This window comes from Notolepis coatsorum (genome assembly GCF_963971535.1).
Source record: "Notolepis coatsorum genome assembly, chromosome: 9".
Lineage (NCBI taxonomy): Eukaryota > Metazoa > Chordata > Actinopteri > Aulopiformes > Paralepididae > Notolepis > Notolepis coatsorum.
The window spans coordinates 73,634,433-73,649,583 of NC_140173.1; the positions used below are offsets into that span (position 1 = coordinate 73,634,433).

A 15,151-nucleotide genomic window follows, 5' to 3' on the forward strand; every position below is an offset into this window, starting at 1 on the left:
ACACTACAACTATTACACACACACACACACACACACACACAAACATGCACATAGACAGCAGTCATACATAGACTACACACACGGACATACAGTATGTCACCAACACAGACTAAACATATAGTACACAGTCACATAACCCATAGACTACACACCAGACAAAACCCATAGACTACACACATACACACCAGACAGAACCCATAGACTACACACCAGACAGAACCCATAGACTACACACATACACACCAGACAGAACCCATAGACTACACACATACACACCAGACAGAACCCATAGACTATACACATACACACCAGACAGAACCCATAGACTATACACATACACACCAGACAGAACCCATAGACTATACACATACACACCAGACAGAACCCATAGACTACACACATACACACCAGACAGAACCCATAGACTATACACATACACACCAGACAGAACCCATAGACTATACACATACACACCAGACAGAACCCATAGACTATACACATACACACCAGACAGAACCCATAGACTATACACATACACACCAGACAGAACCCATAGACTACACACATACACACCAGACAGAACCCATAGATAGACTACACACATACACACCAGACAGAACCCATAGACTACACACATACACACCAGACAGAACCCATAGATAGACTACACACACAAAATGCATATATATACTATGTAGTCAGATCTTCACCAACACACACACAAAGCACTTATACAGACTATGCCTGAACCACACAAACACAGCATCCCTAGCCATACTAAATGATTGCAGCAGCTTGTGTGTTCTACCCATCATATTATCTAGCTAATTGAAGAACCCCTGTCTTTGTGTGCGTGTGTGTGTAGGGATACAGACATGGGGGGTAATCGCCAGCATCTGTTGCCTCTCCTCAGGGCAATTAATTAGACTAATTTGGAAAACATGCGTGTGTGTGTGTGTTTGATCCCCCACTAAGAGAAAGAAACTCTCCAGCAACACACACACACACACACACACACACACACACACACACACACACACACACACACACACACACACACACACACACACACACACACACACACACACACACACACACACACACACACACACACACACACACACACACACACACACACACACACACACACACACCTCTTTACCATACAAGTTCTCCAAACTATTTAAGACAAAAAAAAAAAAAAAAAATGAGCAGGGTGAAAACTTTTGGAAACACACGCATCATGCACACAAGCTCAAATTAATCCCAATTTGTCGACATCGTCGGGAAGAACTTTTAGGATTTCATACTTCATACCAGCTTTTGTCACCTTTGCGTGAATAGCCAGGGGCTGAAATAATTGTGTTTCTCCTCCCAAAGGGCCACTCAGCTCACAACCCACTGGCCTAAGTAATGTGTTCCAGAGGGGAGGAGAGGGAGAGATGTGCACCACAGCTATGGGGACAATAAGGAGAAGAGTGTGTGTGTGTGTGCGTGTGTGTGTGTGTGTGTGTGTGTGTGTGTGTGTGTGTGTGTGTGTGTGTGCGTGTGTGTGTGTGTGTGTGTGTTTGTGTGTGTGTGTGTGTGTGTGTGTGAGGGTGGGGGGTGGTATGGAGTGGAAATGGCCTTAATGGAGTTGGAAGTGGTCCACAATAGGCCCTAGGACATCACCTCATAGAGAAGAGTAATAGAGAAGAGAGAGAGACATAAAGAGAGAGAGAGACCAATATGGACATACAGAAAGAGACACCAACAGAGAAATAGTGACACAAAACAACAGAGAGATAAAGAAAGAGACAAGCATACAGACAGACGGACAAAAGGACAGAGTCAGACAGGTGACGGTAAAAAAAAATAACAAAAAAACGTCATCCTAAAATAATGTTTATGTTTGTATTAGGGCAAATAAGAGTTAAATGGCTTATACATTTTTTTTTTTTTTTATTAAACACAAAGAAGGAGAAGCTCTGAGAAGCGTTTTGAAAGGTTTCACAATGTAAAGATAGGCCGTCAAAAGTGTGAGAGGAGATTTGACGAACAGACATGTAGTAGATTTTGAAATGCCTGAAGTGACATTGATGTAACGTGAATGAGAAGAACAAAGTATAAGAGGATGGAGAGAGAGAGACAGAGAGGGGAGAAAAAGGAGGGGGGGACTGTAACGTTATACATTAAGAAATGATAGCTACAGAGAACAGAACAGTCATGAACATTTCTGTGTGTGTGTGTGTGATTGTGTCTGTAGACTATGTACACGTATGTGTGTAAATTCTCCAACAAAGCTTTGAAGATGAGCGAAGTTAGTCTACCATATCCTGCCTGACTTGATATGCAAACGCTTTAGAGAATACACACATAAATAGACACATTAACCCACCAAGCATCCACAGGCACACGCACACACACAAAGAGCCAGTCAGCACAATGCTGTCACATTATATAGCGGTGTCCCAATCTGTTGACCCCTCAGTTTAACCCACCTTTTTGATAATACAGGCCTATTTGAAGGAGGGTTAAAGGGACGGGTAGCATGCAATTTAGAGATACTACAGTGTAGTCATTTTCAGTCCGCCACCTCTCTCTCCCTCACTCCCCCCCCCCTTCCTTTCTCTCGCTCTCTCTCCGTCTTTTGATTATGCGATTCTCCTTGGCAGACGAACAAATAGCGTAGAAAAGGTAGTGTTTGACACTGCCATTTTCAATGACAAAATACAATCTAGCCGGGGCCAATAATTCGACGGGGAGGGATTAGCCTAGCGGAGAGGTTGGGCCCCAGATTAAGGCGACGGCAGAGTGCGGGGATCTTGAATTTCATCATCGCTGGCGCGGGCGCACAATGGAGTATTCTTCCCTTTTCTCCTTTGGCGTCTGATGAGGGGTCAGGAGGACTCACCTCTCCTCTCCTCCTCCTCCTCCTCACTGCACTCTCTCATTCTATCCCTCCGCCTGCCTTTATATTAGCTTAGATACCTGGCCCACGAGAGGAGAGGGGCTAACTCACTCTATTTCTACACACACACAAAGCGCTTGCATGCACATGACGTACACACACATATATATACACACACACAGATATACAAATCACTTGCACCATGTACACACACACACACACACACACACACACACACACACACAATGTGGTTCTGATGGCAGCCTGGTGGTTTTCCACAGTGCCTAGGGTGGACTGCCCTCTAGTGGTTAATTTGTGTAGTTAAAAAAAGTAAAAAGACCACAACAACCCACTCTCAAGAGAGGAAGACACAATACCCTCAAATCACAGGTTAATGCATTAAAAACACACTAACATGTTGAAGATGTGGATACAGAAAACTGGAGGAATCAAGGAGGAACCATGAACTCGTAAACAATGACATACATGATGTGTGTATGTGTATATGTGCATGTGCGTGTGTGCAGGGAGGAGGAGGAGGAAGGCAGAATCCCAGTTTGAACACTGAATGATGAAATAGCAGGACTGAAGAAATCTCTCAAACAAGAACTGGCTTTTAAGGTAACAAGAGTCATTAAAGAACAGTCACATAGAGGTTGATGAGAAGGTCAGGGTGTCACATGCACTCACGCACGCACAGTAATCTGCTGCCAGGTGGGGGGGGGTCAGGAGGGCTTTGATGTGAGTCTCACTCCGAGCACCCTCTCACAACCTCCTCACTTTCACCTCTTTCCCTCCACTGTTTTCTCTCTCTTTCTCTCGCTGGCTCTCGCTCCCCCTCCCTGCCTCCCTCTCTGATCTCCACCTTCTCATCCTGTTTTGCCTCCGTCATCCCTCCCACCGTCCCCATTCTAGCCCTCTTCCAGCTTGCCTTCCTCCCTCCTCCTCCCTCCCTCTCTCTCCCTCCTCCTTCTCTGTCAGCTGAGTGTACGAGGGGTGTCGGGTTGCCTCCCCTCCCTCCCTCCCTCCCTCCCTCCCTTCCTCTCTCTCTCTCTCTCTCTCTCCATTCCAGCTGTCAGGAGCTTGGCATGGCTTTGATCACTGTTATTAGTCAGGTATGCACAGACACAGGCAAACCCAGGAACTCTCTCTCTCTCTCTCTCTCTCCTTCTCTTTCCATGCCCCTCTCCCACGCTCCGCCCTGCCCCCGTACCGCATGACCTGCTCGTCTTCTCCTCTTTCCATCAAAGGAAGAGTGGTAAGTTTCTTGGCGTTGTTTCTTTTTGTCTTGACGTGTACAGAAAGTGGCGGCATCAAAGCACACAGTCAGGTCTGTCAGTCCGGCTCATTATCATCAAATCGCTGGTGAGTCACAGCCAGCTACAGAACCACTAAAAACATTTCAGCACGTCAGCGAGATACGTACCGGCAACACTAACTTCATTTCCATTTAAAGAGCCCATAATATGGATATTTCCCAGTTACGTGTTTTAATTTTTGTAGTCTATTTACAAACATTTGCATGCGCTTATGGTCAAACAGCAGCATCTGGTTACATCTGTACACAGGCTGTGTCACTCAGCAGTATGTTTGGGTACTGTTCACATTTGAACCGATACCTACCGGTACCTTTTTTCGGTACTTTACTCTAAGTTTATCTACCAACCTCAGTTGTATTAAAAAGGTGTCCAAACGTCAAATTATTTATTATCATTATTATTTATTTAGAACAATTTATTTATATATAATATATACACACACATCTTTAAATAAAGAATAATGTTTTACAAAATAACAAGTATAAAACGATTAAACAAACCACTCTAGCAGCAATGAACTATTCTGCGTAACTAAAAAAGGTGCACATCTATATATTTAAATAATTAAATAAAGGTATTGTATTTGACAAAATAACAAGTATAAAATGATTAAACAAAAAGACAATATAAATAACTACAATCGGAATCAGAATCCGTAACCACACTTGCAACCGTTTTCGGCTTGCCATTGACCCGACTGCTTCAAGTCAAGTCAAATCCTAGGTAAGCGTGTATTGTGCGGCACACTTCATAATATGTTTCTTAAAAAGATTTTTTTTTAATCATTACCGAAATGTGGCACCGGTGGATCTCACGTGAATCGGTACTCTGTAGTACCGACGTGATTCGGTCGATACCCTGAATCGGTACCCATCCCTACTCAGCAGTCAGGCTCAGTCAGGCTCAGTCGGGCGCAGTCAGGCGGTTTTAAATGAAAATGAGCTGCTTATCCTCCGTGTGGCTCTGTGTGGGTGCACCAGGGTTCACGAAAATTCAGATCAAACTGTGAAACTAGGCGTTGCAGATCAGATCCAGCAATGTATGTAATACAAGCAAATAAAATAAACATATCTTATTTCCCAACCAAAGATGTTGTCAGAAACATATTTTAGTCAACCATTTAGGTGGAAATGGAGAAACAAAAGAGATTACGAGCGAGCTGCCGTCTTGACAAATAGAGACATGCAAGTCAGAAGTCGGAACAGAGTGTATAGTTTTTTTTTTATTATTGCAAGAGTGAACAACAATAATAAGTCAATAATAGACATATACAGTATGCCAAAAGTATTGTGTTACATATGTGTTACAAACTACATGTTACGTAGATAACAAGAAAAGGCTGGACGAAAGATTTTGTCATTCTAGCAAGAAAGGCTGGACTACAAACAAGGCGTTTCAGACAGTTCAGGAACAGTGTTTTCAGTAGGAGAGAATAACCACCCTTTGGCTGGACTTTGGATTGTGTAACTCTGCAGACGTCCTGCATGCACCTCCAGTTATATAACATACTACAGCAGCGGTTCTCAAACTACGGGTCGCGACCCACCTAACCCCGTGGGTAGGTGGGGGAAAAAAACAGAGAAAAAAAACGACAAGCCCAACTCAAGTCGTCATTTTATAAAAATCAAAAATAATTCAGATTGAGTTTTCCACCTGGCAGCTGTTTGTATTTGCCATGTTTCGCCCCTTCATCAACGGAGGCCGCAATGGATAGGTTTGTTGTCAGAAGCGTGGAGAGAGAAGAGGCGCGGATTTTCCTTGCAGAGATCTTTGACCGCCTCAATGCGTTGAATCTGGGACTACAAGGCCAGGACACAGACCTGTTTGGACTCGGAACTCTGATTATCCTGGAGTGCCACAAATGGAGATTTGGGGGTATTTACTCACCTTGATGGCTTTTTGGAGGAACAGAATGTTGTTCTTTTTTTAAGCCCATCATCTGTAGAAGGGCTCATTGAACAATTTCGCAACTATTACACGGAGAGCACGGACAATTTGGACAACTGGATCCTAGATCCGTTCATTACGCATGATGCAACAGGCCTCCCACTGCTGAGCAGGAGGCGCAAATTGATCTCACATGTGACAGGCCCGATTTTCGGCACAGACATTAAAAAATAACAGATATCGCCTCAGAGTAGAAGCGGATCTGCGCCTCTTTCTCAGCACAACGCAGCCAGGTATCATGGAACTGTTCAAATGTACAAGCACACCTAGCCCCTTTTCGTGATTGTGATGCACGCCAACAAGGTTTGGCCGAGTGAATCCACAGTCCCTTGCTCTTCAATAGGAAACCAACCTAGATTTACCTACCCGAACCGTTCGTTATACAAGTATCACAGAGAAATGTCAAAGGTACTCACAGTTGCATGAGGGTCTTGGACAGAGAAACGTAATGGTTTGAAAGCTTGGCGTTGCTAATAAACATTTTAAATAATTTTTATAAACTGGTCAACACAGCTTTATTTCCGGCATTGGGTGCCTGATGCGCATGCGCTGTGATCACAGCACAGGCGCATTAGGCAGCTAAAGCAGTTTTGAGCAGTGTTGACCAGTTTATAAAAAAGATTAAAAATGTTTATTAGCAACGCAGAGCTTTCAAACCATTACCTTTCTCTGTCCAAGACCCTCGTGCAACTGTGAGTACCTTCATACTTCACTTGTATAACGAACGGTTCGGGTAGGACCAGTTCTTCATGGTAAATCTAGGTTGGTTTTCTATTGAAGAGCAAGGGACTGTGGATTCACTCGGCCAAACCTTGTTGGCGTGCATCACAGTCACAAAGGGGGCTAAAGCACACCCTTCCCATTACGTCTAGTTTTTTTTTATTCTTGAAAAAGCGCATGTGAAGTTTGTGAACGCATTTTATTTAATATTTTTATGTTCTGGCAACATATTTGGGCTAAATATGCCTAGTTTTATAAATGTGTATACAGAAACAATTCCGTTGCTTTTGTTGATAATATTCATTCAACATAGTGCTGTAATTTCATTTTCTAATAAATATGTATGATCAAGTTCAACAACGTGTGCTTTTATTTTGATATTCCTTATTTCCACATTGAAATTACGTAATACATTAACACATTCCCCGCCGGAAACGGCTTAAGACGGGTTTCAAGTTCATGCTAATTCTGCCAGATCGCGGCGTACAACGTTATTCTGATCATATTTCATATTTTCGCCATGGTATTCATATTTCACTCACGGAGGATTGTCTGATGCTGCGGGTCTCAGCACAACTCTGCAACGCTTCAATACTGCCACCTGGTGGCTGATCGGCGAGTTGCCAAACCGGATATCCCCTTTGTTGCTCGGTCCGTCCCCTAATTCCGTCCGGCCACTCGTTTATCGTCGCAGGACTCAAGACACACACCGTGGATATGGATCGTTGCCATAACTCAATAATCCACATGATTTGGGCGTATATTAGTATTATACAAACCGGAACTGGATCGCCTCGATCCACATCACATAACTGGGATCTGTTTGCTCCACTCTCATCGCCCAACGCTACGAGGAAGCTGCCGTGAGTTTCAGCGTTTTTCTTTATTATTAACCATACAAACTGCTCTGATCTATATATCACCCATACTACATGAAGCATTTAACGACTATCACGGAATTATAAACGACCCCCCCCCCCCCCTCCGTTCACCCGCGCATGATCAGTCATAACGTTTAGGGCCATGTACAGTTGACATTTTTAATATAGCGTGGATCGGCAACAAACTGCATTTGATGATCTAATATATGCATTTATGCCTATATCTCACGTTCTGGGAAATACTGCAGAAAACGATAAAAACATTTATACTCTAGACGGTATTTTCGTGTGAATGTGTGAATGAAAAAGTAAAACGTTCCTACATCCTGAACGATAGATAATCGATGTTGAATGGGCCATAGTAATGTCAATTTAGCAATACAATTTAAAAAGTTATAGCCCTGCAAAGAAGGTGAACATCTCCATAGACTTAAAGTGGTGGCAGAGATCAAACATTGATGGATATAAGCGTGGCAGAGAAAGTGTTAAGTGTGGGGTCGCCAAAAAAAATCCTAAATAAAATGGGGTCGTGGTATAAAAAAGTTCGAGAACCCCTGTACTAGAGGTAAGGGGGAAACACAAAAAGCACAATATGACCTCTTTAAAGCCGCTACTACAGTAGGAGTTTTTTTAAACTGGTTATGAAAACAGTCTCAATGTAATACCGATGCCTCTATATGACCTACATAAGCAAACGAGGCCATCAGCGAGAAGATTGGCTATTTCTATATAGTTCATTCTAAATGCCTGTCCCTGGGTCAGATTCTAAATGCCTGTTCCTGGGTCAGATTCTAAATGCCTGTTCCTGGGTCAGATTCTAAATGCCTGTTCCTGGGTCAGATTCTAAATGCCTGTTCCTGGGTCAGATTCTAAATGCCTGTCCCTGGGTCAGATTCTAAATGCCTGTTCCTGGGTCAGATTCTAAATGCCTGTTCCTGGGTCAGATTCTAAATGCCTGTCCCTGGGTCAGATTCTAAATGACTGTTCCTGGGTCAGATTCTAAATGCCTGTCCCTGGGTCAGATTCCCCGCAAAATCAGACAAAACAATTTACGACGTGCAGCCTATGTTTACATTTTCACAGTCAAAGTTTGGCAGCAAGTCTTTTAGAGAATTGTATTTTGACATTATATTTTGTGGTTGTGGCTGATACCGGGGCAGGGTCAGCAAAGAGAAAAAGAAAATAAGTGAAGAAAAAAGGCTAAAATGGACAGCGACCTTAGTCGGTCGTTCAACGGATGGAGAGAATTGCAGGATTTGAAAAGAGTCAAAACTGGTTGTGAACTGGCCCTCTTCCTCCTCGACAGGTACAGTATGCAATAGGTCCATTTTATTCATGAAATACATTGCGAGACATGGTTTACATCAATATATGAATGCACACGCTAACCAGATCCAAGGTCTTTACGTCACCAGGCAATGGTGATATTCGTTTCGGGGAACACTACCACTCTTGTCCACAGGGGTCGCCAAAGTCAACAACAACAAAGAAAGAAACTAAAGTTCCTAGTAGCGGCTTTACGCAAATCAAGACACCATTTGACAAAACGCTGCCACTTCAAAGAACATACATTTTATTTGAATCATTATGAGAGGAGGAGGAGGAATGCTCTGAAAGGAGAGCAGGTTGTAGGAAGAGAAAGAATTCCTTTGTCCAACAACAAGTCTGTATTCATTTTACCCAATCCTGTCACAGACTTGGCACAGGCAGACGCAGAGAGCAAGGAAATGGCTTGTGAACAGCCCAGCTTCCAGTGAGTGAGAGTGTGCGTCTGTGTGTGTAGACAGGGGGAACAGATGGACAGGAGACTTCTGGTTGGCACTTGTCCAAATAGCTGGTATTGGTCCAAATAAATTCTCCTCGGCCTCCTCTCATCCCTCTCCTTTGTCGCCTCCCTCAGGAGATAACCCAGCCCAGCTCTGGGCTATCACCTGGACCAGTGTGTGTGTGGTGTGTGTGTGTGTGTGTGTGTCTGTGTGTGTCTGTGTCTGTCTGTCTGTGTCTGTCTGTCTGTCTGTCTGTCTGTCTGTCTGTCTGTCTGTCTGTCTGTCTGTCTGTCTGTATGCATTTGTATGTGTGTGAGGCCTGTGAGTGGCAGGCATGCAAACACACACACACACACCCACACACACACACACACTAATGGAAACAAACAAACAAACAGTGTTCAGAGCGCTGCATACGTTACAATAGCAGTGTTGTGTGGTGCGAGCGTCTCAGCCTGGCGCTGCCCAGCGGCCTCCAGCCAGCAGGGAGACTGACTGGCACCACTCTGTCTGAGGGGCAGAGGTGAAGGGGACTCACACACACTCCAACCCACAAACACGCTAACCACACACACACACGCACAAACACGCGTCCGCGGTAAGAAAGGGCCATGCCAGGCGGGATTATTATTCAGTCAAAAGTTATAACTGCAAGATATCAACCACTTTACATTTCCCACAGACCAGCCGCGAGAAAGCTCCAGGTTTTTCAAGTGTGATCGACCCCCGGGGAGCTCTCTGTAGAGTCAGTCATCAACACTTGTCGGAACACGGGCTGAATGTGTCGTAAACACACACAAACACGTCGCCCTGTGCCAAGCATTCCTTGTGGTGAGGCCCCATAAGCCAACTTGATGCCGTTCAGCGTTCACGTTTCAATCTGAGGGCTGGCTGGCGCACGGTTTTGACACAAGCGTGTAATGGCATGATATTGCCACTCGGTGGCAGCACTTCTACATGTAATGCGCATGGTATTTACCTTAGAAGGGAGGGAGGGGGGGAAAAAACATGGTACTCACATTTTCAATGACGAACGTCCACTCCTTGTCCTCAAACTCCTCTGCATGCGGATCCTGGAGGGTAGAATACAAGTCTGTGAGCACTGAGCACTAATAAGCCACACATGGGTGAAATAAATAAGAGGTGGGAAGATTATGGAAATAGTTTGTTGAACAATATGATTCTAAGGGGCAGTAAAATCGCCTTGACACATTGAAGTGGCTGCACTAGATTCCTCTCAAAGTCTTTAGGATGTTGTTCTTCCTTGGTTGACTGGGCGACACTCACGCCAGGAACAGACCAGGGCCACGAACGTCATTTCTCATGCGAGCAGGACACCTGGTTGGTCACACCGGCAGCGATTCCCCCACGCACTAGTCTGCTCCGCTGCTCTTTCATTATCACAAGTAAGAGCTGATAGTTATCAGCACATCCTTCATCTGTACCTTCACTGATACACAATTAACATATTAAAACCTTAATAAGGCGTTCAATGGTATTCTAATCTGGTATATGATTGCGGTTCGCGCTGAAAATAGATCAGACGCTGAAACTATTGCTGCAGGTGTGAACAGTCTAATCTGTTAACAACAGGGGCACCGAAAGGAAACAGGCTGCTGATCCTGGTGCTTGGCAGTTGCGCTGCACTTCCGTGTCCGATGTGCCGGCCCGGTGTCACTCTTGTCCAGCGTTGGCAAGCCTGAAGCTTCACACATTTACACCAGAGAGCCTCCCAGGACAGACAACCACAGTCCTGTACTGTTGGCCACAGAGCAGCTCCACTGCAGCCGCTAGGGGTTAAGTGCTAAATAGCTACAATGGGAATGCTAATCATTCTGAGAAAAGAATAGGGGTTACATTGGGAGGCATTTTTCACCTAGAGATCTGTTTAGTCAGTTCAGTAGATCATAGTTTTTTTCCCTTTGCCTGCCCGTCTTTCTCCCCATCTGTCTGTCTCTCCATCTCCCTGTGTGTCTGTCAGTCCACCTACAAACCCGTCTGTGTGAAAGCCGGACTGTCTGCCACGCTGTCTTGCCTTTAAGTCTGCCTGCAGTAGTATTGCACTTGAGAAGATGAGTGAGGTGGACATTAAGGGAGGCTGCAAACACCACTCAGTCTTATTGGACCGATGGTCAGGAGGATGACCTTCACTTTCACTTCAAGAACACACACGCACACATATCCACACTCACTTGATTCCAGGGGCCCATGCATGCATGGATGGATGGATGCACACACAAACATTACGGAACATACACTCACACGCACGCACGCACACACATTCACAATCTGATGCACTGGTGATGACACTGCCCTTTTTGTCTGATTGCTATAGCGACACGCCCTAGGGGATTGATTTGTCTGCAGTCTGCCACAACAACCAACCACACACAAGAAACATCCCTGGATCCTGCCCCACTATAAGCACGTGCACACGTACACACACAGCTGCATACCTGCCTCAACCACATTTTTAAATCCATTCCACTCTATTATTCTACTCTTCTCAACGACTCCACTATGGCGTATCCGCCTCAGCAATGTTTCACGTTTCATTGTTTTGTCCTCCTCATTTTAGTGCCGTCCATAAAGTGGAGCGGTGTTTTACAGCGCCTTCCTCCCTGAGGTGCAGAGGCTGAAATGTGCTGAGCTCAGCCCCCCCTTTGGCTCCAGTACATTAGACTGCTAGATAGAACACCCCTGTTTCTGTGTTGCTCTAAAACAGTGATGTAGTGTGAAGTACAAACTAGAGAATAGCTGCTTGGCTGAATTCACGATTCAGAATCGACTCACGTCACGAATTCCAAAAATCTATTATTTGTGTATATATCTTTGGTGTCAGCCACAGTCAAGTGGGGAAAGTAACTCAAAGCAGCAATCTAGAATAAAATCTATGAATGTATTGAATCAAGAATCAATTATATGAAGCACATCGTGACCCCAAGAATCGAAAAACAAAATCTAATGGGGAGATTCCTGAATCTGTGCACCTCCAATACTGTATGGTGAAGAGCAGACAATCGGGCTTGACGTCAGGTTTCTGGGAGGATCACTCCAGTTGACTGTGTGTTAAAGGTAGAGTTTGGCCATGAAAGAAGAGCACTTCGTTGGCGTTACGTGAAAGAAAAGCACTTCGCAGGGTTCCCACAGACATTGCAAAATGAAATTCAAGGACTTTCAAGTACTTTCATTGAACACTTTTGTTTTTACACTTGTTTACGTACTTGACTTTCTATTTTATCGTATACTTATTTTATACTATCTTTTTATTTTATCTAGCACACTCTCAGGAGCAAAACAGAAAGAAGCATTTCATACAAAGTGTAACTGAGGGGTACAATTCCCTGACTGTATTGAGAGTATGGTATTATTAAACCACTACTTAGTTATGTATAAACTGACGCCACCTGTAGCATAGCAATTACATAAGGCACACTAGTACCAGCTGGAGACACTGGGGGGGTTCCCTCCGGGTGTAAGCCGGCAGGGTAGAGGAATGTTCGGATGCAAAGTCTGGGTCAACGAGGAATAACGAGGTTCCAGATACAGGAACCAGTGCAGTACTCCCTTGATCGGTAGACAAAGCAACAGCTATAATCCAGTATGCCCGACAGCATGGATGAAAGCTAGCCAGCCTCCTCCTAGAGGCGGGCTCGAGGGTGGTCCTCACTGGGGGTAGATCCCACACGATAGTGGGGTAGACGGTTCTCTGCTCCAGCAGTCACGGTACCAAAGCAATATAATCCAACCAGAAAGAGGTTCTGCAGTCGCCGGGTAGGTTCTCCGGTGTACATATCCAACGGTTCTCGTCTAGGACTCCTCGGGTGGTGGCACGAGTTTAGGCCGCCCAGCCTGGATAAGTGCACTAGCTATATACACGACGAACCGGTGGTAATGCTGGTCACTGAAGAACGGTAGCCGCACGATACACTATAAATGATAGACTATTACTTCACATTAGAATAAGTCGAACTCAACGGTACTGCGTTAAACTCTGACACTTTAGCAATATATTCGCACGCGGTTCTCAAGGCTCTATTCAGAGGCAAAGTTGCCTACTTCACTCAGGGCTGTACGCTAAGCTTTTTCACTAGGGGCACACTTGCCCCTAAATGAGAAATTTAGGGGCAAAGAATATTTTTTAGGGGCAAATTTTTAAATAACTATTTTACCATTATAGTAGGGCTGGGCGATATGGCCTCTAAATGATATCGCGATATTTTGACATTCCCTCTAAAGCACTTAAAAATGCTTGATTGAACCCTTTGATGCATACAGTCACGCCAATATGATGATTATAATAAGTCCCTGCAACATATGTTTGCATTATTAAACCATGAAGATGCTTTAAAAAATAATTTAATGAAAATGTACTAAGAGTAGTCTACTGACACACTAATAAAAAAAATTATTTACATCTAAGACAATTTATATAAAAACTCTTGGGTGCCTTTTACACAGTACTGTGTTTTCTATCCACTTTAGCCAAACACACACACACATATATATATATATATATATATATATATATATATACACACACTACTGTGAGAAAATAATAATCACACAGACTTAATGATTTTAGAATATTTCAGATAATGAAATTAAATGTTTATATCATCAACTATCCAGTTAGTATTTATACTGTGTGTAACATTTGGCTACTTTAAATCATTGAATGTAGAGAGAGAGAGAGAGAGAGAGAGCGAGAGCGAGAGCGAGAGCGAGAGCGAGAGAGAGAGAGAGAGAGAGAGAGAGCCCCCCTCTTCGGGTTTAGATCGTCTAAGCTGCCGTAGGTGATGACGTCACACTCGAATGTAAACAGGAAGAGATGGAGACACACGGAGATGGGAATTGAATGATATACAGAAACGAATAACCAATAAATATGAAGTTATGTTTAAACTTCTGTTGTCAAGCGTTGTCAATATAACCCATCCCCTTTCCTCACGAATGGAACTAGTCTTGTGGAGTCCGCTTTGACCGTTTTCCAGGGTTAGCAGAGATCGCTAGTTAGCTTAGCATAATCCTAATGGAGACCTTGGTTAGAAGCTACCGTTAGCTCATTGCTCGTGTCAATTAAATTGCATGTTATTAAAGGTCCGCGCTGGTCTGTCTAATGAAATTACAACCGCAACATTATATTGCACTGTACAGCCCTGGTTGTAGGCTAATGTTTTACTACAATTTGTATGGATTAATTTAGGAGTGAAATGCGAATGAAGGGTTGAAATCACCACTCGCAAGCTTGCCCCCAGATATTATTTTAAACTCGCACGGACCAAATTAGGGGGCAATTTGCGATCATATCATCGCAGTGTACAGGCCTGTCACTACACGCTGTCTCGTGGTAAAGGCATCAACGTTTTAGTGCTAAGTGCTGCTGTATCCACCTGCGCCGTATTTATACGTAAGGTGAATTATCTAGTGCCAACCTCAGTTCTGTCTCGTATTACTGCGCAAACCTGGACATGTTGAGACATGCCTTGGCGTTGCCTTTGAACTTGCCATTGGGGGTATGGTCGTTGGCGCCTAGGGGTCGCTGTCCAATAGGAGAACGAATATTATGGTCTGGTTTGTACCCAGGTAAAGGGATATTCCGTGTATATATACAAAGAATATACAAGG

The 15,151-nt window shown here is 44.1% G+C and overlaps 1 protein-coding gene across 1 annotated transcript in view; it reads right to left on the reverse strand.

Annotated features, from left to right (window-relative positions):
* The window catches only part of ehbp1 (EH domain binding protein 1), a 398,684-nt gene that overhangs the window by 273,855 nt on the left and 109,678 nt on the right, over window positions 1–15,151 (reverse strand). Inside the window, 1 exon segment of the mRNA XM_084321912.1 lies at window positions 10,543–10,596. Coding sequence (XP_084178038.1) covers window positions 10,543–10,596 — 54 coding nt within the window.